This window comes from Lonchura striata, chromosome 18 (genome assembly GCF_050655825.1).
Source record: "Lonchura striata isolate lonStrDom1 chromosome 18, ASM5065582v1, whole genome shotgun sequence".
In the NCBI taxonomy this organism is placed as follows: domain Eukaryota; kingdom Metazoa; phylum Chordata; class Aves; order Passeriformes; family Estrildidae; genus Lonchura; species Lonchura striata.
In genome coordinates this window covers 12,449,847-12,473,937 of record NC_140720.1, presented here as the reverse complement: position 1 = coordinate 12,473,937, position 24,091 = coordinate 12,449,847, and the positions used below count along the sequence as shown (strand labels likewise).

Here is a 24,091-nt window from a genome sequence, read left to right as displayed (position 1 = left end):
TCTCTTGACTCTCCCATGGGAAAAAGGCTGTGCTGAAACAACAATGGGAGAAGCATCAGGAGGATGTGAAGGCAGGAGCTGGACAAAGAGCTGCTGGAGACAGGAGAGAGCACAGGCTGGATTTTCAGGAGCCTCCACAGCAATGGCCAGCCTCTGAGATTGCAGATCCTCAATCCAGCACTGGCACCAGTTTCTCCCTTGTCACAGAGAGAAAAAGTAAGGAAACTTCTTGTGCAATGCAATTTCTAGATGAAAACAAACCCCAAGAAGAACAAAACCACTGGCCATAGTGTGTATGCAGAGGAATCTACTACAGTCTTTATTCACTAGACACTGAGGTGGGTACAAAGGCTCATGGCAGAAGGAAAGTGACCTAGAGATTCACATTTTGTGCAGCCCTCAGGTCACTTTTGTGCCTTGTGACATTCTCACTCTTCCTCTTCTATCCTCCTATGAAACTCCCGGCTCTTGGCTCGGAGCTTGTTGACCTGTGACTCTGCAATGTCAGCCCGCTCCTCGGCTTCCTCCAGCTCGTGCTGGATCTTGCGGAACTTGGAGAGGTTGACATTGGACAGCTGCTCCTGGGAGGGAGAAAGAGTCAGTAGGGAGAAGTTTGGGGTTTTCATTCCTCCTGGGCCTTGGCGTGGGCAAAGTCACAAACCTCCAAACTCCACCCACCACTGCTTGTACGAAGTCTCACAGTGGGATTGATGAGATCTTGGGGTCATTCTCATGTATCCCCTTGAAAGACTTTGAAATTGGTGAGCATCTCCATTGGCATCTACTAAATTTCGGATATCTGTCTCCTCAGTGGCCAAACTACTCTCTGGGACAGGGGTTCTTACCAAGTACTCAGAGAGATACTTACGGCCTCCTCAGATTGTCTCTTGTAGGATTTCACTTTCATTTGCAGCTTGTCCACCAGATCCTGCAGCCTGAGAATATTCTTCCTGTCTTCCTCTGACTAGAGTGTTTGACAAACAGGAAAGAGATTCAGTTCTTGGTTCTGCATCACATGACATTAACAATTCCCTTGGGGACGGTGTGTACAAGATGTGACTCACTGTGGGAAAGCCCTGTGAGAGCAGAGTTCCTGCCTTACCTGGTAGGTGAGTTCCTTCACCCTCCGCTCGTACTTGCGCACGCCCTTCACGGCTTCAGCGCTGCGCTTCTGCTCAGCATCAACCTCCCCTTCCAGCTCCCGCACCTGCAAGGACAAGCCCATCCCTGCAGCTTCCCTGGCAATGTCTCTCCAAGGACACGCTCACTCAGGCACAGCCCCAGCCCTACACACCCTGGCCTCCAGCTTCTGGATCTGCTTCTTCCCTCCCTTCAGTGCCAACTGCTCAGCCTCATCCAGACGAAGCTGCAGGTCCTTCACCGTCTGGTCCAGGTTCTTCTTCATCCTCTCCAGGTGGGCACTGGTGTCCTGCTCCTTCTTCAGCTCTTCTGCCATCATGGCCGCCTGATCAGAGCAAAAGGTCAAAGCCATTTTAGGACTGGAGATATTTTGGGGAGAGTACATTCACCGTCAGCAATGCCAGGAGTGTCCAACTCACATCTGTGATGGCCTTCTTGGCCTTCTCCTCAGCATTGCGGGCTTCCTGGATGGTATCCTCCATTTCACCCTGGATCTGGGCAATGTCCGTTTCCAGCTTCTTCTTGGTATTGATCAGGCTGGTGTTCTGTGCAATGGGAAGGACATGGCAAGAGTTGAATTCTACAACCCGCCATAAGAACCCTCTACCAGAACAAAGACATTCCCCTTCCAGCTTCCAAATCTTACACTGAATAATTTTTACAATGGTTGTTTACAAAATGTCAGGCATGGGCTTGGGGAACGGATGCAAAGCACACCTTTCCTTGGGGACAGCAGCAGAGACCTTTCTAGTGCTGCTGGTTCTCTGGTAAATTCCAGCCCTCTGTGTTTGCTCAGTGTCAACACAGCTCCTTGCTCCCTGCCCTGACCTGGGTGTGGAGGAGCTGTACACGTTCAGTGGCATCCAGAAGCTCCTGCTCAGCCAATTTCCTCGACCGCTCTGTCTGCTCCAGGGCTGCCCGGAGCTCCTCAATTTCAGCCTGCAGCAGGTTTGCTCTGCGCTCCACCATGGCCACCTGCTCCTTCAGGTCATCCTGTGTCCTGAGAGCATCATCCAGATGGATCTGTGTGTCCTGCAAAGATAGAGAAAAGAAATCGCCAAGAGTAAGTGTGCACTTGAGTGACAAAAATGTCAGTGATATAATTTTTCTCTTTTCTGTTGCTTTGCTGAGCAGACCTTGAGCACTCCCTGAGTATTTCTCAGGTTCTTCTGTGCCTCTGCAGCCACACGGTTGGCATGGCTCAGCTGGATCTCCATTTCATTCAGGTCTCCCTCCATCTTCTTCTTCAGCCTCAGGGCTTCATTCCTGCTCCTGATCTCAGCATCCAAGCTGCTCTGCAATGACTCCACGACTCGCAGGTGGTTTCTCTTCATCTGGTCAATCTCCTCATCTTTCTCTGCTATCTTCCTGTCAATCTCAGCCTTCACCTGGTTGAGCTCAAGCTGCAGGCGCAGGATCTTCCCCTCCTCATGTTCCAGGGAGGCCTGGAGAAGTGGACACACACATTGATAACACCAATAAAACTACTGCTTCCTTTTACAGAATTGCAAAATATTTTGTGATATCTCAGCCGTCTGCACACCCCAGCCAGAAGAGAGGACAACCCAGGCCTTTTCAGCACTATTTCATCATATCTTTACTGCAGACACCAGTGGTCATGTACCTCAGCTTCCTCCAGAGCAGCCTGAATTTCAGATTTCTCCTGCTCTATCTGCTTCTTGACTTTCTCCAGCTCATGAATTGCTTTTCCTTGCTCAGCTATCTGCTCCGTGAGGTCGGAAATCTCCTCTGTGGGAACAAAGATCAATGGCATGTTCAGGCACGGAGAAGAATGGGAAGGACCCTGTCCCACCAAGGTGACAGGCAGCTCTGCAGACCTGCGGGCACAGACCCATGGCCAATGGAGGTGATGGCTGATAGTGAGAAAGACCAGGGAGGAGCAGAGGGACTTACGCTGCAAGTTCTTGTTCTCCCGCTTCATTGTTTCCAGGTGGTCCAAGGACTCCTCATAGGCATTCTTCATCTTGAACAGCTCCGTGCTGAGAGAGCGCGACTCCTTCTGCGAGGCCTCCAGCTCAGCCTGCGTTTCCTCATACTTCTGCTTCCATTCTGCCAGGATCTGAAGAGAAATGGGGTGTGAGTAGGGCTGTGGCCATCACGGGGCCATGCTCTGGCCAGGAGTGCTGGTGCTGGAGGCCAAAAGACCTTGTCAAAGTTCTTCTGCTTCTTATCCAGAGCAGCACAAGCAGCATTGGATCTCTCCACATCTATCATAAGATCCTCCACTTCATTCTGCAGCCTCTGCTTTGTCTTTTCCAGGGAGGCACATTTGGCATTAACAGCCTCAACATGTTCCTCTGCATCCTGCAGGCGCTGGGCCAGTTTCTTCCTGGGAGGAGAGAAGCAGAGTTGCACGTTAGAGCTTGGAATGGCGTCAGGTCTATTCTGTCATGAGAGGTTAGCTGATCACTTTAAGGGTTTTCAACTGAGCACTATTCACAGCTATATAAAGATTTATATTTTGCTGTGTCCTATCACCTATTAGGCCTCTCTTAGCACTTCTAGTCCTAAAGCCTATATTTTCACTTCCTATCTACACTTTTTCTCTGCCTTCCTCTCTCTCCTTTTTTACAAACCTGTATCCTTGCCTTCATCCCATTCTTGTCTTAGCCCACTCTCAGACATTCTAATTTCTGTGGACTATCCTCCATTTTCTCCAGTCATTTGCCATCCTGCTTCCCCACGTACTTGGCCTCCTCAAGCTCCTCCGTGCGCTGAATCGCGTCCGTCTCGTATTTGGTTCTCCACTGGGCCACTTCGCTGTTGGCCTTGGACAGGGCTCGCTGCAGCTCCCCCTTGGCCTCCTGCTCCTCCTCATATTGTTCCCGGAGCAAGTCACAGTCGTGGCGAGCGGACTGCAGGGCGTGGGCCAGGGCGTTCTTGGCCTGGGGGCAAAAATATGGCAATAAGAAGTATATGTTTCCTGGGAAGTTTCTGTTACTGGAACATATACACTGATATACATCCCAAAGTTGATCGTAGTTAACTGACTGCCTCATAAAAACATGGGAGTCCTGCACTGCAAGGGTCTAGGGTATGGTTTCAACTTTTAATTGGATCACCTTTCGAAGCCTTGAAGACTTCACAAAAACCAATAATATGTCAAATATTTATTTCATATGTACGTGAGTATCTTCACCTTTATCTCTTCTTCTAGCTGCCGCTTCAGTTCTTCAATCTGCTGGGTGAAAGCCTGTTTCCCTCTAGACAGCTGAGAAATTAAAGCATCTTTTTCTTCCACCTGGCGTCCAAATTCACCTGAAAAAGTTTATAATTGAGACGACATTTTAATATCCAAGAGAGCAATTTATAGATTCCTCCCATTTCCAAATTACAGATGGAAGGGTTGTACCAGATTCTGTCTGCAGACGAGCTCTTTGAGCACTAAGATCACTAATCATGCGCTGATTCTGCTCCTCCTTTGTTTTATATTCACTCAGCTGATCTTCCAGTGTGCGGCACATCTTCTCCAGATTTGCCTAGATATCAATTGCACATTAAAAAAAATTAGTAAATGCCTTGATCCTGCCTTCTTTTAGCAGTAAAATATGTCCTGAAGATGCAGTTGACATCTTGGGACTGCACATGTGCCTACAATTTTACACATGAGATTTGGAGAAATCATTTATAATACAACCTGATAAAAATTAAATCATATAAGTTTGAAGAAAAAATACCATATTGCTATCAAATTCCTAATAAAAATAATTGTGTACCTTGGCTTTAGACACAGACTCTATGTTACTGGCCAAGTCATCAATCTCCATCTTCATCTCACTCTTCTCCTTCTCCAGCTTCTGCTTCACGCGTTGCAGGTTGTCGATCTGCTCGCCCAGCTCAGCTGTGCTGTCCGCGTGCTTCTTGCGCAGGGCGGCAGCCGTGGCTTCGTGCTGCAGCGTGGCCTCTTCCAGGTCACGGCGCATCTTCTGGAATTCTGCCTCTCGCTTCTTGTTCATCTCCACCTGAGCTGCTGTGGCCCCTCCTGCTTCTTCCAGGCGCTCGCTGATCTCCTCCAGCTCCCTGGACAGGTCAGCGCGATGCTTCTCTGCTTTAGCACGAGAGGTTCGCTCTGCCTCAATTTCCTCCTCCAGCTCCTCAATACGGGCCTGCAGAACACCAGGGACCCTTCACACCCGTGCCCTCCTCCTGCCTGAGCTGAGCCTGAACAAGGCAGGGGAAGGAACAGAGACTTGCCTGCAGCTCCTTGATCTTCTTCTGAAATTGCATGCCTAGAAGTTGTTCATCCTCAATCTTGCTCTGGATCTGGCTGATTTCAAAGTCTTTCCTTTGGGCCAAGTGAACCATGTTAGAGCTCAAAGCAAAGAGACAAGTGCTCCAGCCCAGCACTCAGGTGCCCCAGAGCCACACTTACTTCTTCAGTTTCTCATCCAGCTGCTGCTTATCATTCTCCAAATCCATGATGCTGTCCTGGGCCAGCTTCAGGTCTCCTTCCAGCTTCCTCTTAGCTCTCTCCAGGTCCATGCGCAGTTTCTTCTCTTGCTCCAGGGACCCTTCCAGCTAAACACAACAAGACCATCAGGGCTCTGCCAGCCAGGTCTAGCTCCATACCTGTCCTGTTCCTGCTCTGTGTGTGCTTACATCATCCACTTGCTGTTCCAGCTTGATCTTCGCCTTGGTCAGAGTATTGACTTTGTCTTCCTCTGCCTGCAGGTCATCCAGGGTCTGCTGATGGGCCTCTTGGAGGGCTTTCTTCTCTTTTGTCAGCTTCACAATGGTCTCGTCCAAAGCTGCCATCTCCTCAGTCAGGTTTTTCACCTTTGAGAAGAAAGAAGCAAGTCCAGACAGAAAATGGTGCTTAAAACTTTCTAACAAATCTTTCCAGAGTGTGAGTGACAGGTTCTACCTCATACCTTGTTTTCGGTGGCGTGTTTTTCCTTCTCCACCTTGGCCAGTGTTAGCTCAAGGTCATCAATATCTTTCTTCAGCTCTGAACATTCATCCTCCAGCTTCCTCTTCTTGGCTGTCAGCTCAGCATTAATTTCTTCTTCATCCTCAGCCCTTTCAGTCACCTCCTTGACTTTGGCTTCCAGCTGGATTTTGGTTTTGATGAGCTGGTCACACCTTTCCTCAGCATCAGCCAAAGCATCAGCTTCCTGATAGAGAGATGCCATTTTTAGGGATATGCTTTTTCAGGGAATACTGAGATACTTAATCTTCATATTGCAGTGCCTTGGATAGCAGTTTTCTAGTTTAAAATTTGATTCATGTTCCAACAGAAGGACATATTATATTGAATTGATTTTATGTTATTGATTTTGAAACAGCCAGATTTAAAAGCTAAAACCAAGTAAATTCCTTTTTAATCTACTTGAAAAGGAGATTGAGTATATGCATAATGAGTATTTATGTATTTGTGCAGGGCATATAATCCAATATTATCTTGTAATATTAAACATTGGATCAAAGTGCATGATAAGAAGGATATCTCAGTGTACACTGTAGAAAAGTGTCATCCGTGTAGTATTTTGACTACAGATTTCTTACAGTCCTTATAGAAGCAAGCTATACCTTTGAGAGCACCACTTAAAGAATTACAACTCACCTGAACTAAATCAAAGATTCTATGTGGTTTGAAAACATGCTTGTAAATAGCAACTGTAGTCACAGTATAATGAGGATAATGTTGACTGGTGGTACTCACAGATTGAACCTGGAGCTGCAGGTCATTTTTCTCCTGCACCAGTTTCACCATTTTCTCCTCAAGTTCCTTCCGCTTTGCCTCAGACTTCGCAAGCTCTTCCTTGGTTTTCTCAAACTCCTGTTTCATGTTTGCCATCTCCTTCTCAGACTCTGCACTCTTCAGCAAGGGCTTGATCTTGAAGAACAGCTTCATCCATGGCCAGTGTTTGACATTCATGAATGCACGAATGTTGTACTGGATGCAGAAGATGGACTCCCTAAAAGGTAAGTCGAAGTAATATTCAGTATTTACACCATGATGACACAATAAGCCAAGTAGAGTGAACCTGATTTGAAGAAAAGTTTACCTTCTCTCCACCATTTTCTGGTACTCCACCCTCATCAGGTAGCCCCTGCACCTGGCCTGGGTGCGGGTGATGAGCTGTGCCAGCTTCTCATCCCTCATCTCTTCCAAAAGGCCCACCAGCCCAGCTTTGAAGAACACCTTAGGTGAGAATAAGGAAACAGGTGCAGTATCTGTACTTGTTTAACATAACCTGATAACCCATGACATACACTATGGAAGTTAATAGCAAAACCACAAAGAATATAGGTAGTGGCAGACACTCTTTTATAAAAAACTCCAAGCTTCTTGTTACTTGCAGTTGAGGAACTTACTTAAACAGCCAGACATTTTTCTTTTATTTTTATTCACACTTGACTCTTTTATTCTAAAACTTTGTCTTAAATTAGGAACTTGATTAACGCTTAATTAAATCATCCTAGGACCATGAATTTCAATTTATTCAAGTGGTGAGTAATTTCAGAATCTGGTTGATTTATTTTACAGTCTTTCTTATACCATATTGGATCATTTCATGTGCTATCTGGAATATCTGAGTGTCAGTATCAAGCCATGCAAACCAAAACCATGTAACTCTTGAAGCATACAGATCTTTTACCTTAGTGTGACCAAATTTGTATTGAGTATGGTCTATATCAATTGATCCAAGAAGTTTCTCACAAGCCTTCTTGCTGTCAATGAACTGTCCCTCTGGGATAGCACTGGCATTTAATACTTTGTATCTGAGGAGAAAATGGAAGGACTTGCTTTGAACTGCAGAATGTTAAGGGTCTTTTCCAGCCTAAGTGATTCTATGAATATGAAGAAGTCTGTTGTTGAGACCAGTTGGTGCATACATAGCAAGAAAGAGTCTTAAGAACTGTTGAGAACAAACGGCACTTGTTAAACTGAAACTTTAGAGAAGGCTTTAGGCTCAGGAGGGGAAGGTTAGATTTCAAAAGCTATTTAAGATGGACAAGGTGATCCAGTAAGAGGATGAAGTCTGACCTCTGTTTAAAATCTGCATACAGGACTCTGTTGGGAAATCCTTTCCTGCAAATCCTGATCCCTTCCAGCACGCCGTTACAGCGCAGCTGGTGCAGCACCAGCTCGTGCTCCATGGCACCTGGCAATGCAGAGCAGAAATACATGCCATGTTCTGTAATACAGTGGGGAAGAGCTGCACCACACTGAAAACCTTCAATATACATGTAAGTCTCTTACCAGGTGTTTTAGTTTCATTTGGAATGATGCACCGTACAAAATGGGGGTGGGTGCTTCTCAGGTTGGTCATCAGCTTGTTTAAATTCTCCTGGGAGAGTCATTAAGAAAAGCTGATATTAGCAAATTTTATTTCTGCTGTAGGCATCAAGTCCTCTGAAATGAGATACTATGCAAAAACTAGCAGAACCCTGCACTCAAGCTCTCTGCATCAGTTTTTCTGACTTTCCACAGATCTTTGCAATAATTAACTTAGCAATCTGAGCAACATTTAGGAAAGACTGTACTCTTAAATATATAATTTTAATAAATTTCACTGTCTCTAGTGGAACGCCTTCATTTGAAAGGATATCCATCTTCCATTGGATGTACCCAGAGAGATAAAGCAGTACCCCTAGAAGGTGGTGTGAAGCATTCTGCAGTAGGCATTTAGGTTGGGTCATATGGAGCAGACTACATAAAACCCTTGTGTTTTCCCTACTGAATGCAAAAGAGAAAAAACAACAAGCAGAGTTCTAAGTGTCTAGATTATACATTTATCTTGTAGGGTATGGTGAGATGAATCCTAGCCTTAAACAAATGGAAAAACTGTGCATTTATTGAAATGAAGTATGAGTAGAATAACTGGATTTATTCGTAGCATAATGTGGCCCAAGAATCTTTTACAAGATCAAATCCAAAACAAGACTGGCAATAGTAATTAGTGGGTTTACACCTCATCTTAGGAAGAAATAGTGAACTCTCTACTGTACCCGAAATAGAGCTGAGACTGTCTGGAAGGAAGAACCCTTCTTCTTGCCTCCCTTCTTGCCACCACCACCACTCGCCTCGGCTAAATTGAAAATAAAACAGATTTTAGATTTTTTTTTTTTTTTTTTTTTTACATTTTTAGTTCCTTTTTGTAGGCTGTACATCAGTGAAAACATAGAATCATAGAATTCAAAGAACCAACCTGCATCTGCTCCACCATAGTTGGCAAAGAGTAAAGCCAGGGTCTTCACAGATGATTTCTGGTACAGCCCAATGACAGTTTCATTCAGAGGGTCCTTGTTCTTCTCCAGCCACCCAGTGATGTTGTAGTCCACTGTGCCAGCGTAGTGCACCAGGGAGAAGTGAGCCTCAACCTTGCCTTTGGTAGGTTTTGGCTTCTGGAAGTTGCTGGACTTGCCCAGGTGCTGGTCATAGAGCTTGTTCTTGAAAGAGGTGTCAGTTGCCTTGGGGAACATGCACTCCTCTTCCAGGATGGAGAAGATGCCCATGGGCTGGGAGAGAAACCACAAGAAGAAACCAATTGTAATTTATCTTTCAAGGCAATAATGATCTTCACCTAGGCACAGTAATGGAACATAGACTGAGATACACATCAGGAGATATTTTTATTTGATTCCATTTTATTCTAGAAAGTGGGATTGATCACACTGATACTTACATTTTTGAACACAAAATTACTCATAAAAGAAATAGAAATTAATTTTGTTTGTGTTGACAATGTACTCTGTAAAATCAGAGCACTACCTTCTTATTCAGTGGAACTCAGGGCACACACAGGCCATGTTGAACATGAGCCATTGCTGCAAAGCCACCAACTCATCCTTGGCTACACTGTGCTCTTAACATCTCAAGGGAGTTAATCCTTTCCTTCTACTCAGCTCTGAGAAGAAACCTCTGGAGTGCTGTTCCAGCTCCTGGCTACCCAGCACAAGGGAAATATGAACATAGAAGATCCCTTTGGAAAATGAGACCAATTGATTACAGAGATTCCATGCATGTAACTGATTTGAACAGGATGGATACCTTCTCAATGAGCTCAATGCAGGCAGCCAGGTCCATCCCAAAATCAATGAATGTCCATTCAATCCCCTCCTTCTTGTACTCCTCCTGCTCCAGCACAAACATGTGGTGGTTGAAGAACTGTTGCAGTTTCTCATTGGTGAAGTTGATGCACAGCTGCTCAAAGCTGTTGAACTGAAAATAAAATAAGAAAGATGCATATTTGAAGATGCAGTAATAATTGCAAGACCTCATCTTTTAAAAATAAGGAATGCAGTTAACTTGACTTCCCATGCATTTCTTCATGTCTGCTTTATGGTATTATGAAAAAGAGAAAAAGATCAAATTAACTGTCCACAAGAAACTTTTTTCATTGAAAAAAATTAAAGATAAATTATACATCCTGTTTAAAATGAGACCTAATTACAGGGAGAAAAAACCCAAACTTATGCATATCATGATCACATGTTTTTATACTGTCTTGGGCCTGATCATATAAACAATGAACTTTTTTGATTGGACAGTTTTGTACCTTTGATTTTGCACATCTTGAAATAGCACAAGTCCTTTGAAGGGTCCTTTTTTTTACTTAAAAAAGACAAATATCAATAATCAAGTGATAATATTATGTTCTTTTTAAAAATGTCTCTCAAATTGATCATAACTTTCGGTTATCATTTCCAAATAGGTCTTACCAAATCTTACTTACATCAAAGATCTCGAAGCCAGCAATGTCCAGGACACCAATGAAGTACTGCCTGGGCTGCTTCGTGTCCAGCTGCTCGTTGATGCGAACAACCATCCACAGGAACATTCTCTCATAAAGCGCCTTTGCCAGGGCACCCACTGCATTGTGCACCTACAGGAAAAACAAAAATACCCGGAGTTACAATACGAGGCAGAGGAGAATCAAGAGGATATTCGTTCTACACAGGGTTACAGGTTACAATATGTTTCTTACCTGCTGCGCTGTTTGGCCTTTGGTCACGTATTCATTCCCCACCTTGACTCTGGGGTAGCAGAGGGCCTTGAGCATGTCAGCTGAGTTCAAACCCATCAGGTAGGCAGCCTTGTCAGCAACTAAAAAGCCAGAGGAAAAAGGAAGAACTTTATGTCCAATAGGCTTTGAATCCTGGAGCATTCCCTAAAGGCTGAAGGGTTCCAATTTCTCTTCTTTGAAAACTTTTGATAGACTCTCATAGAGGAAATCTTTGTAACATCACACTTGCCATTATGCAAATTGAGCTTTTCCAAAAAAAAAAAATCTGATTGGAATTCTTCACTGCAGCACACAGAAAGTAATGAAGTTTTCAAAAATCTCCTGGCACAAAACTGAAAACTGAAACTTGCTAGTCTGAATGTGTGCACTACACACACAGCTCAGGAGCTGTGGTGACAACAGTCAGGTACTGATCCTCATTCAAGTGATCAAAACAACAAAATAGTTAAGAGTGGAACACAGAGACAATATCTCTGTTCTCTTTCAGATCCACAGCCTACAGCCTTTTCTGAGTTTTTGTTTCTGACATTCAGTAAAATTTGGCTTCATCCTGTTACCAGTGGTGTTCCCCACCTGCCTTGTCCTTTAACAAGAGGAGACATTGCTCACAGAACTGAAGACAGGGTTTGTAGGCCCTGTGCCAACAAAGTAAAGGAATGAAATAATACCTCTCACAGCTGACTTCCCTGAGCATCTGACAGGTGGAGGTGCATGGGAACTATGTTCTGGGAACTATGTTCTGTGGGAACTGTGTATCATGTTAGAACTGAATCACTGGGCTGTTTCACTATTACAAGCCATATTCCAGCAAAGATATGACTAAAGGAACATGCATAACTCCTTACTTCTTGAAATACTATGAAGGCCAGTTTAAAGTATTAATTGTTCATAGCATAAGATATGTAAATCCGGAAATCAGGGAGTTTGATGTACTAAGGACAAGGGACAGCTGTTTTACTTGGACAATAGTTTTCTTTGGGATATAAAGCCCAACAGTGAACAACTTTTACTGTCTTCCACATATGTAGTGGCTTACAGAAGGTTAATTATTGAGTTTGATAATACCTTCTGTGCCTTCAGGCTCCGCTTGCTCTTCTCTTGGTTTCTGCTTGAATTTCAGGTTCCCGTAGTGCATGACAGCCCCTGTCAGCTTGTAGATGGCTGTTTTCTCATCAGCAGTGAAACCCAGGATGTCAATGGCACTCTGGTAATACAATGAACAAAGTGAAACATTTGCATGTTATCTGATGTATGATCTGTGCCTGCTGACCTGTTCTGTACGTTACTTACATCTGTTGCCATCAACTCCTCCTTGTCATCAATGCTGGGGACAGTGATCTCACCTTGACTCACAAAAGGGAAGTCAAATGGGTTGGTGGTGATGAGGAGCATTTCTGAAAACAAATGTGTTCATGGGTTAAATTAAATTAATCTTGTTATACAGTTGAATGTTGCTCAGAGATTTTCCTCTCAAAAGCTCAGAGATGTCTCCTACCAATTAGCTCTGGCTTCTTGTTGGACATGATCTGATAAAAGATGTGGTAGCTCCTTTCCGCCTTGAGCTGGAAAGTGACTCTGGATTTCTCCAGCAGATCTGGCAAGGATGGTAGAAAGAGTTAGATCCTTGTGAGAATGTACCTGGATGTGGGAATTTGGGAAGGGATGGGAGCAATCCAGGAGAATGTCTTACAAGTTTCAATGTCAGCAGAAGCCAGTTTGCCTGTGGCACCAAAGTGGATTCTGATGAATTTGCCCTGTTAAGCAGAAGCAGCAGCAGGTCAGCCTGGATGTGTTCTGCTGACGTCTCCTTTGCAGGAAGACGTGCTCAGGCATCATGTGTGCTGCCATGATTGGGGGAGATCTTATGCAAAGCAAGAACTCACAAAGCGTGAGGAGTTGTCGTTCCTCACGGTCTTGGCGTTTCCAAAGGCCTCCAGCAGTGGGTTGGCGCTGATGATTTGATCCTCAAGCGTTCCCTGCAGGGACATCATTATTCAGTGTCTGTGTTTGGTTGACAGGGCAATGGCAGGCCAAGCATTCTGTCTGTCCTTTCTGACTCACCTGCATTTTGCCTGATGACTTATCCTCCTTTTTCTTGTCCCCACTGGCTGCAATTGTTGCAAAGTACTGGATGACACGCTTGGTGTTCACAGTCTTCCCGGCCCCGGATTCTCCGCTGCCCAAGCCAAGAGAGAAGCAGAGGGTGCGTGGTGAGGCAGGAGGGGCCCTGGCACCGGGCAGCCCCGCAGGGACCCGCGCAGGGGGTGTACGTACGTGATCAGGATGGACTGGTTCTCCCGATCTGTGAAAGCAGAACAATGAGAGATGTGTTCGCAGCTGATCTGGGTAATGCTAAGCTGAATGAGAAGTAAAACTGCAAACTGAAGTTGGAGAGTCTTCAAAAAGTCCAAGACTACCCAATTCCCTTCAATATCTGAGTAGTATTAAACATAAGTTCAAATGGATATATTGAACAGTTAGAGATATCTGGACCTGAGACAAGCTGTGTATTACTTGCCCGTCACATAATTTTTCCTCAAGAAATGAAACCAAAATATCTACCCAAGTTCAAAACACAAGAAAAAACAACTTTTTCTTTCTTATCAGTGAAAAAATATAAAAAACTCAGTCAAGTACTATTTCTGCAGTAGGAGAGTGTAGAATTTTGTACAATAAAGTACAAATAATTCACCATGATAAGTTCATGAATGCTCCTAGGTCAGTTTAACATGAAATTGTTTGGTACATAATTCCAACCAAGTTCACAGTCATGCTTCTTGGTGACTCCAACTGGCTTGTCACATGCTCCAGTGAGATCAGCAGGGCTTTTTTGATTAGATTACTGTGAGGGAGGTCAAACACTCACCAGTCAGCATGAACTGATAGGCGTTGTCAGAGATGGAGAAGATGTGTGGAGGGGCCTCCTGGCGCTTCTTGCCTCGGTAGGCCAACACCACCTCGGGGTTGTACACCGGCAGCCACTTGTAGGGGTTGACGGTGACGCAGAAGAGACCCGAGTAGGTCTGTGAGGAAGGGACACAGCACTCAGGCTTCCCCTGAGCCTGGCCCAGCAGCTCCTGAGGCTGCCCAGAGGAAGCTGCTGCTGCCACTTACGTAGATCATCCAGGCTGCGTAACGCTCTTTGAGGTTGTACAGCACGGCGGGTTCGTGGAGGTGGGTCATCATGGCCATGTCCTCGATTTTGTCATACTTGGGAGGGTTCATGGAGAAGATTTGGTCATCCTTCACAGTCAGGGTCTGCCAAGGAAAAAAAGATCCTCATATGTCAGCTAAGAACCCAGTGAGGGAAGAAAATGTTCTTCTTGAGCCTTGTTTTTGACTCACCTCTCCCCCTTCAGTCTTGACAGTGACTTTGCCCGATTCCCTGCTTGTGATTGTCCCTTTCACAAAGGATTCTTTGGGATGAACCACAAAGACAGATGACTTGGCATCAAAAGGTTTGTTCTGAGCTGCAATTCTCTCCTTCTCTGATTTTCGGAGGTAAGGAGCTGCCTCCCCAAAAACAGCCATCTCAGCGTCTCCAGAGGCCATGTCTGCACTTTACTGAGGATATGTAAGCAGATGACTCTGAGGAGAAAAAATATGGTACTGATTATTTATTCTGTAAGATTTGGGAAAATTTTATCCTGTGTCTATGTGTCTCTTCATACTCAGGGTGTTTTAACATGAGGTTATTAGAAATCTAATTTTATGTCAAAATAAGAGGCTTTCATGAATGCAGTTTAGGTCTTCAAACGTTCATTGATGACCTTTACAGAACTGTGGATTTGGTGCTTTAAGGATGCTCTGCCTGTAAGACAAGAGTGAATATGTTGATCAAGTTTCAGTAAGACAGCACTATTAGGAATGGAAATAGAAGAAACTGTTAAAAGGATGAACTGTGAAATAAAATTACTGAAAAACTGTAGTGTAGGTGAACTACAGTCTTGGAAAACAATGAATCTGTGGGATATTTACCTTTTAATGATAATGGAAAGGTAGGGGGTAGTTACACAAATTTTGCTAATGAAGTTCTCTACTGGAAAAAAAAAAGCAGGCTTTGTGACCTCTTAATATTCTGCCACAATTAATTTGCTCTATACATTTGTCACATTTCACTACAATACTTAAATAATTTCAGCCCTAAAGTTCTGACTTAGGTAAAATAAAATTCAGTCATTGAAACTGGAATTTCCAAGACTTTGGTAAGATCTCAAATAAATACTTACTGAAAAAATCCAGAAACACATGAATTCTCAAAAGTTTTTTTTTAAGTATTTCTTCTTCAAGTGATTTATTAAACATCTAGGGTACCTAAATTTAGCCAACTTCACTTGAAAATCCTCTAGCTACTTTAGTAAAATTTATTCCCTCTTTTTTCAGGCAATAAATACATTTTTTGTCTGGAGTAAGAAAATGGGTATCTAAGAAAGCTGAGAATTCTGGCACTCTACAAAGGTGATTAGAAGGTCTGTATGTTCAGATGATTTAATAAATAATATATTCTTAAGCAGAATACAGGTTTTTGCATTTTTCCCTGCTGTGCTTATCTGGTCCCATTCTCCTCCTGCCATAGCAAAGATGAGAAGGCAGCACCCCTTGATTTTTGTAAGGTCAGTTAAGCAGCAGTGAAGAATGTCCCCATGGGGATTTTCTGTTCTGTCATCAGTACTCAGAGGCTTCAAACACAGCCTTGGGCACCCTCACCACTTTCTACTGCAATCCCACCAGGTTTGCTTATAGGATGAACCAGTGAACCTTCCTGACACCCCACCCAAAAGGATCTGTCTCTGCCCCTAAGGATCAGTAAATCAGCTTCTTACCTCCTGTGACACCAGATGTGTGGCTTCTGGGCTGGCAGCTGGTCAGTGCTGTAAAACACAAATGGCAATTCCCAAATTGCTGCTGCACAAAAATCAAGAGTGAAAACAGGCAGGTGCTTTGAAAACAGATCCGTAATGGAGTCCCCTCCTGCACAGGAGCACCGGAGGCAGCAGCAATGTGGTGGCACATTAGGCTGCCATCCCCTTCCTGGCAGCCTGCAGACCCCATCTCTTACCTTGGAGCTTTCTGTGGAGCCAGGGCAGACGTGTTGCAGGGACATTTTATACGATCTCGCCTGCAGATGCTACAGATGCCTACTCTTTCTTCGGTCAAAAATATTTTGGCAAACCCTCTTTGGTAAAGCATTGTCTGGCAAACTGAACTAAGGGCATAATTGTCATTTGACATGACTAGATATAATTAGAAATTTTTGATGTCTTAGTGGTTATATGAATACATCTTCTATAAACAATCTTCCAAGGGTGTTAAGGAGGGAATCTGGACTAGTCAAAGCACTTTAAGAACTTGGATTCAGGACTTATGGATTTTATTGCTGGCTTTCCCACCGACTCACTGCACGATCTGGGATGGATTGCTTGGTATGTCTCTGCTGCAGCTATCCCAGTAGTACAATAGATAAAACAGGGTGTTAAAGGATAAATTAGCATTATTAAAACCTTTTGGCAGTTCTGTTGGTTTAACCCTGAAAGCAGAAGTGCAGATGTAGAAGAGGTGAGGAGGGTGACAGGCACAGCAGGGTGGTCAGCCAGACGCTGCAGCAGGGGGAGGCTGGTCCAGGTTCTACCTGGACTTTTTAAGTTGATGGCTCTGACAGATGTGAGGCAGCTTTAGGGGTATCAGGAAGAGTGGGCACACACACACACACGGAGTCACGTGCCTGTGTGCCTCTTTGCAGACAGTTCAAATTGCAAATAAGTGGGAGTCTCTAAAAACTCTTCTTGTGAAACCTGGCATGGGTTATACCTGCTGAAACTCCTGATCAGCAGGTTAGTGCCAGTGAGGAAGATGCTCCCTGCTTTTGCTGGCAACTTATCTTTCACCAATGCCTGCAACCCTAGGAAGAATAAGTGATTTGAAAGCCTTCCAAGTGAAACCAGCACACCTACTTACAAATGGTAGAAAAATCCTCTTTTCAGTAACACCTGTGCAAATAATTGGATGGATGTACAAACACATCATGTCAGCATGCAGTCCCAGATGCTCTTTACCTGATACATCCTCAGTCCAGCACTTCTGTTTCATTACAAATACCTTGCACACTTAATCCAAAACACCATGGGTATACCAGAGCACTGGGGGTGGCAGACGTGCCTGGACAATGCTGGTGAAGAGAGGGGAAGGGGATTTACTGATGGTGCTGGAGAGAGACTAGTCTTGGTTTAGGAATAGAGCACAGCCATGTGAGCTGATTTATATCCTGTCAGATTTAGGCTGAGGTACTTAAACAGCTTCTTTGCCTCAGTCATGAACAGAAGGAGTGGTTATCCTCAGGGCAACCAGCCCCTTAAGCTGTTAGTCAGAGGAGCAGAATGGACTCACTGCAGTCCAAGAGTTAATCAGCAATCTGCTGATTTTAGACACTCACAAGTCTGTGAGGCCAGACAGGATTCACCTGAAGCCACTGAGAAACTGTGAGAAGAATTTGCCCAGCCACCTTCCATCATTTATCATCAGCCCTGGCTAACCAGGACTTTCCTGTAACCAGGTGTGAGAGACTGGAAAGACTGATGTCCTGAGACATTCTAGGATGCATGAGGATATGTCAGCAGATGACTCTGAAAAGAAAAAATATGAGAAAAATAAAAATGGGAAAAATATGGGGAAAATATGCCTCTGGTGAGGCAGAGCACTTCCCCACACCCCACCCCACCTTGAGCCATGATTCTATGATCCTATAGCTGAGAGTAGTGGGCTAGATCACCTGACTTTGGGGACGTTGCCTTTCCAGTGGCCAACAATGAAGCCCTTCTACTCAGAGAGCTCTTCTGGGTGTTTGCTGTTGTGCTGTGCAGGATGTGGACCCAGCTGTGCAAGAGGCAGGAGTGAGGCACACAGCCAGGTAGCTCTGGGCAGGCAGCCAAGGGAAGGTCTGGTTTGAATGGGAAGCAGTCAATGAGTTGAGATGTCTCCAGGTATTGACACTCACCAGTGATTTGGGGATTGAATTTAGTGTCAGTAGGTCCCCATAGTCCAGTGACAGAACATAAAAACTTTTTTGAAAATGGTCCAAATCTCAGAAGAGGGTTGTGAAGTAGAACAGAACAATGAAAGAGATTCTTTCATCCAGATGGCTTTTGAATGTCCCAAGCAATTTCACAATAGCTCTGGGAAACTTGTGCCAGTGCTCAGTCACCCTTACAGGAAAAAAAGTATTCCCAGATTTTTCACAGGGGAAATTATATGTCAGATTGTGCCCATTGCCTCTTGTCTTGTCCCTGAGCAACAATAAAAAGGGCCTGGTTTCATCCTCTGTGCACCTCCAGGTATTTATACCCATGGATATGATTCACCTGATCATTCTCTTCAGGCTGAACAGCCTCTGCTCTTTCATCCTTCTCTTATGAGAGAGATGCTCCAGTCTCTTATTCATTCTACTGGCCTTTTTCTGGACCCTCTCCAGTAGCGCTGTATCTCTCTTACACTGGTGAGCTCAGCACTGGATATGTGGCCTCAGTGCTGAATTAAGGGCAAAGATCACCTCCCTTTACCTGCTGCAACACTCCTCGTGCAGATACCATTCACCTTCCTCACAGAAAGAACACACTGTTGGCTCATGTTCAACTTGCTGCCCCCCAGAACTCCCAGGTTCTTTGTTTTGCAAAGCTATTTTTCACCTGGTCAGCACCCAGAATTTACTGATGGGCTTGTTCCTCTCCAGGTTCAGGGCTTTGCCCTTGTTTTGTGTTATTGGGTCCCAGATTCACCTCAGGGTTTTGCCTCACCAGTGCTCAGCTGCACACTGTCCTTAACACAGAAAACATTTAATGTTAATGGCAATTGTAGAATCACAGAGACTCGAATCTTACTGCCATGTTTATCTGTATTGCTGATTAAGTTACAAAAAGAAAATAAAATGTTAAAACATCAACTACTTTTACACGAAAGTTCTAAATTCATACTCATTTCATTTTTTCCTCTTTTGCATTAACAAAATAAGAACACAGAAAACAAGAACTTCTCTTTCAGTGTTTGGAGTTGTTGTTTTCAAATATCTTTTTGAAGGAAATTAGAGCTTTAGCCCTAGCAATGGTAGCTGTAAGAGCATGCATTGTGAATACAGGTAGTATATGAACTCTCAGTCAATGTCTACAGGGGAAGGACACTACATTTGTGGAAGCTGGAAGAGGAGACAGGAGCAAGTGCAAAAAAAAGGTTGGGCAAATAACCCAGGATTCTGTGGTGTAGTATGTGACACAAAGCTCATGGAAAGTGAAGCGTTTGGTCAGCTGTCATAAGCATCTCTGAAAAGCAGTCTAAGCTACTGAGCATCTGCTTTGGATTTAGTTTAATTTATACAGCTCTTCTCTTTCACCAAGGTACCATTTATATGACGCTGGTATAGTGATTTCTTACAAAGAAGTAGTCTCCAATCTGAAATGGATGATTCAGATTTCACTGTAGTTTCACTCTCTAGATCCCAAAAAATTTGCCATATGTCCTCTATCCAGGTACATCAAGGAGAAATCTGTCTGGGAAGGAATCTTTTGAAAGAAGCGCAAGCTCCTCAAAGCAAAGGAAAAAAAAAAAAAGAGAATGCAATGTTTCCTGGGAACCATTAATATTCTGTCCATTCTATTTCCATCTCTTCAGGGTGAACTTCACTGAACTTCACAGAAGCAAATCACAGCAGAGATAAATGGCAGGAGGCAGGCTGGAAACCATCTCTGGATACAGACTATGCTGCACAGCAATGCAGTGTTGTCAAGGTGCACATTCCCCATGGAGGAGAAAGGATTCAGTCGTGCTGAAAATAGATCCTTCTTGAGACAGTGATCAGACAGCTGCTCCCCTTCTGCCAGGGCCCAAGATGTGGATTTTGTTCCCCCTGTCCCAGCAGTTAACTGAGAGATAAGGAGTGAGAAGGCACTTTTTAGCCATGCTGGGGAGGGCAAGGGGAAGTTCCTGTGTGTTGGCCACTGGGAACCTCCCCCTCCCGCCTATTCAGTCTCATCAAGCTCATGAACTGGAAACACAAGAATAACCTGTATTTTGCAGCAGGAAAAAGAATGGTTTTTTGTAGTCTTTGCCCCTGAAAGCTACTCAGGCTATATGCTCTGTGATTCCCTAAGACAGACAGCCCTCCAAGGTGGTCCCTCTGGCTGGGGAAGTCTCCAGGTGTTCCCTCGGGCTATGGACATGTCCAGGTGGCCACTCCCATGCAGCTGAAGCCATGGCTATCAGTGAGATCTTTGATTTCACTTCATTCAATTAACACACAGCCAATTCCATGCCACTTGCCAAAGCATATCCCTCCCGAACACCAAATCCATAAAACTGCTTCTCATGAATGTCAGCTGAAATGTCCTCAGCAGAAGCAGCAGGCTTTGGTTGCTTTCAGTCCTTGAAGAGTGGAGTGACCTGCAGGCAGAGTCAGAGATCTGTGGAACTCATTGGGGAAGCAAAATGCATCACATCACATCAGGAAGGAGCTCCACCAGGTGAGGAGCAGCAGGGCAGGCAGAGTACAGGAGATTATTCTCATTACCACAGGCTAGACATATTCTCAATGGTAACTGCATGCTGGTAAGCATTTCTCCATATCCATAACAGGAATCTGGGGGTGTGGTTCAAATATTTTTTTTTTTTCATTATGAGTTGCCAGGCATGATTTTTCAGAAATATGTGTATGATACAGCACTAGCATCACTTCTGTGAGTTATTTGTGACGATATCATAACACTGAAGGAAATAAGATTTCATGATGTCCTTACCCATGTTAGAGAGATTGGATTAGGTGAGATTTAAAGGTCTCTTCAACCCAAACCCTTTGGTGATGTGTGTGGCTCTCTGAATGGCTGTACCGGGTGAGTGCAAAGGAATAGGCAGACCCTCACGCCCAAGACATTTGTCATCATCCCATTCTCCCCAGACACCCAGCCTCTGCATGACATCCCACTCAGGTGGTGAAGCCTTCTAGAGAACAAACCACCTCAAAGTGGTGAAAAACGTCATGTCAGTGGAGAAAAAACAACTTACACTTGGGAAACTGTACTGAAAATTATAATGTGTCCTGTGTCCCTGTCAGTAATATGAGACAAGCACAAGCACATTCCTGCTATCTCTATATGAAGCCTAAGAAGCCTTTGGCCTTCTCAGGTCTCAGTGACCTATTTGTATCCCCACGTGGAGCCTGTAATGGTCATGGGATAGAGCAGATATCCTCTTCAACAGAGATCCCCTTGCACACCCTGTTAGTGAGCCCTGGGAGGCTGGAGGGAGTTCAGAGCTGCTCAGCTTCTGCTTCAGCAGGAAACCTCCAGCCTGGAGAGCAGACTCAAGTGCCTTACACAGACAGAGGTGTCTCCTTGTGTGTGGGGACACGTCACTGCAGCTCCTCCTCAGGTGGTCAGGGTCTCTGATGCCCGACAGGGAATTGAGATGTGCTCAGGGCCATGGGGGGCACCAGGAGCGAGCAGGATCTGTATGGACGTGCCGCAGTTGAGATGGTCACAATCCAAAGTAACACTCCATTTTCAGAAGGCTTCAAACTGGCTTTATTACAGTATGCATGCTTTTTATACACTCCTACAAAATTTGTAAGTTTACGCTTTACTCACTGGTCAGGAAAGACAAACAAAGTGCCCATTGCAATAGACAGTTGTAGGTTTCTCTTATTTATCCTTCTTTCTTTCTTGGTTTCTATGTCAATGACCTTGGTAGAAAATTCTTTCAGGCGTAAACATGTATCCTCTTCTCAAACATCTCTCTGGCTCACAGAAGTCGCTGTAAAACCTCTTCCACATGGATGTGCTGCTCCTCTGAACACACAATAAAGCTAAGGTGGAAGGAAGGCAGTCCTGTATGTGGTGGGTCACTGCTGGTGATTTCTCTGCCCTACTTCAACCAAATCAGCTTGCTGGGTGACTGGTGCCCAGACCCTGATGAACCGTGGTAGATATTCCATAAGATACAACCTACGTGCATTTCTTCATTGTTTACATACACGTTTGATGTGTTATCAGCTCTCTTACTGCCATGTCACACAGGGAACAGACTTGGTGACAAGCAGCTGAGCTTGGGCATGCTTCTCAAGTTGTGTTCCTCTCAATGACAGTGGGTGAGACTCAAGAGTGGCACAGCCCAGCTCACAGAGCAGTGGGGAGACAGGTAAAGCAGCAAACTTTCCTTTGGGGGTGAGAACTCTCCATTCAGTATCAGGGTTGTGCTGTTATCAGACTCCTCATGTTCCCAGCAAACACCGGCGGAAGAGCTGGCCCAGGAGGTGACATTCAGGATGTCCTTTCTGTCACCCACCACAGCAGCTGAGGAGCTCCTGTTACAGAGCAGGGGAGTGGGGTGGGCAGGCTAAGACGCCTCCGGGTAAGACAAAGTCAAAAGAAGGCAAGTGGCAAAAGGGGGAGGGAAGGAGAACTAGGATTAGGTGCATAATATTAGCACAAGCAGCAACTGTAGCCTAAAAAAGACAGCAATGAGGTGGTGTCTTCCTTGGTTGGCACTCACTTGGGACAGATGCACAAATCCTACTTCTGGGCAGATTTCAGTGCTGTAAATGGAAATAAACTGATATGGACTTTCTATAAATCTGCTCACTTTAAAAATTAGGCTTTCAAGACTAAGACAACCCAGTGGATTTTCACAGAATTTTTCTGAGTGACACTCACTATAGAGAAGTTGCCAACACGATACACAGCAGAATTTTCTAGTGACATTTCTGAACTTGTTCTTGCAGAAAAGTTCCTTTTGCATCCTTAGGAAAATTATTAAGGGTTTCATTATTTTATATTGGAAGACAGATTTCCTTGTGAGTCAGGCTAATAATTTCTTTATTTGCTTTCTGCTTTCATGTCATGTGCCAAGGTAAGAACACAATTTGCTGCTCCTGAAGCTCAAATCAGTTGTGCAAAGCAGAACAGCTCCAGGTTTTTTTTTTGGGGGGGGGTTTTTTGGGGGTTTTTTTGGGTTTTTTTTGTTTTTTTTTCTTGTATGATCCTACATAAAACATGCCACAGGGTGAGCTCCAAAAGAGTGACAAGCCAGGTCTCTGTGGGGTGGGCCACAGCAGCAGCTCAAAACGTGGACCACTCTGCACCACCACCTTTTGCCAGAGAGAAAAACAGCTCCTGAGGCTGCTGGACCCCAACCTGAGCTATCTGCTCTGCCTGGGGAGCTGAGGGGAGATCTGGTGATGCTGGGGGCTTCCAGGCTCCACCTGCAAGTAGTCCCTGAATTCTTCAGGCCTCTAGGAAGGTCTGGATTTTCACTCTGCCCTCCCAGTACAGCTTGTGTTCCCAGGTTTGGGAAATGCTGCTGAGGACTGGTACTCTGCAGTGCAGAGAGCTCTGCTCAGCACTGCCTGGCCATGAGTGACGAGCCTTGTACCTCCTTAGCAGTAATGAAACAACAAAATAAATACAGAAAATTATTTCTTCAAAATTAAAATTGGGCTTTAAAAATAATTGTAGAGGTGGGGCATGAATTAGTCATTTGCAGATTATCATTGTAGAGTTTCCCAGCAGTTCCCCTCACATTTCCCCTGACCTTTCATCCCCAAACCTGTTCTTAGTTGTCATTTCATCCACCCCCACATCCTTTGCTGTCTTATTACTTATTTCTTTTCCTTGCACATATCCATCTTGCTTTCCTCCTGCCAGACCCTTTCTGAAATCCCCAGCACTGTTTCAACCCCACCTCAGTTCTGTGGTTACTCTTCCTCACTCTCTCTTAGCAATTTTTTTCTGCAACAAGAGTCACAATCTATGAAGTTCAGCTAGTCACACTTCGTGCATTTGATCTGAACATGTTCAGCTCTATTTGATCTGAGCATGTTCAACAGGCTGCTCCTGGACAAGATTTTCTGCAAGGCTGCTGTTCCTGGAGCCTCTGCTTTCCTCACCAGGGAAGGGATTCATGAACTGGGGCCTCTTGCTGAT

The 24,091-nt window shown here is 44.6% G+C and overlaps 1 protein-coding gene and 1 long non-coding RNA gene across 5 annotated transcripts in view; one reads left to right on the top strand and one right to left on the bottom strand.

Annotated features, from left to right (window-relative positions):
* Nucleotides 1-22,002, top strand: part of LOC110474916 (uncharacterized) — a 49,892-nt gene extending 27,890 nt beyond the window's left edge. For all 4 annotated transcript variants that reach the window (XR_014949271.1, XR_014949270.1, XR_014949269.1 and 1 more), the window contains exons 10-15: nt 6,970-7,086; nt 8,176-8,355; nt 10,824-12,342; nt 13,261-14,593; nt 15,519-15,604; nt 19,791-22,002. This is a non-coding gene — a long non-coding RNA (uncharacterized LOC110474916). The remainder of the gene's footprint in view (nt 1-6,969; nt 7,087-8,175; nt 8,356-10,823; nt 12,343-13,260; nt 14,594-15,518; nt 15,605-19,790) is intronic.
* Nucleotides 291-16,293, bottom strand: LOC110474910 (myosin heavy chain, skeletal muscle, adult-like). Its single transcript, XM_085556509.1, has 40 exons — nt 16,195-16,293; nt 15,959-16,006; nt 14,481-14,723; nt 14,250-14,393; nt 14,002-14,158; nt 13,410-13,437; nt 13,197-13,311; nt 13,019-13,111; nt 12,826-12,889; nt 12,631-12,729; nt 12,426-12,529; nt 12,201-12,339; nt 11,097-11,215; nt 10,845-10,994; nt 10,160-10,330; nt 9,318-9,627; nt 9,118-9,197; nt 8,369-8,456; nt 8,153-8,270; nt 7,769-7,887; nt 7,170-7,311; nt 6,824-7,079; nt 6,033-6,275; nt 5,761-5,937; nt 5,534-5,679; nt 5,356-5,446; nt 4,878-5,267; nt 4,514-4,640; nt 4,301-4,419; nt 3,850-4,046; nt 3,307-3,490; nt 3,055-3,220; nt 2,765-2,889; nt 2,277-2,585; nt 1,969-2,172; nt 1,560-1,685; nt 1,295-1,465; nt 1,103-1,207; nt 869-964; nt 291-581 (listed from the first exon to the last, which is right to left on the bottom strand). The coding sequence occupies exons 3-40, from the start codon at nt 14,685-14,687 to the stop codon at nt 429-431; spliced, it is 5,832 nt and encodes a 1,943-aa protein (XP_085412635.1). The 5' UTR covers nt 14,688-14,723; nt 15,959-16,006; nt 16,195-16,293; the 3' UTR covers nt 291-428.
* Nucleotides 22,003-24,091: the final 2,089 nt, after the last annotated feature.

What these genes read in the sequence shown, in the direction of transcription:
- LOC110474910 (XM_085556509.1), bottom strand. Translation starts at nt 14,687, where the DNA reads ATGGCCTCTGGAGACGCTGAGATGGCTGTTTTTGGGGAGGCAGCTCCT. An exon ending in AGTCTGTGTCTAAAGCCAAG is followed by an intron (nt 4,641 to 4,877) that starts GTACACAATTAT and finishes ATTGATATCTAG; the next exon opens with GCAAATCTGGAGAAGATGTG. An exon ending in TCCAGAAGCTGGAGGCCAGG is followed by an intron (nt 1,208 to 1,294) that starts GTGTGTAGGGCT and finishes TTGTCCTTGCAG; the next exon opens with GTGCGGGAGCTGGAAGGGGA.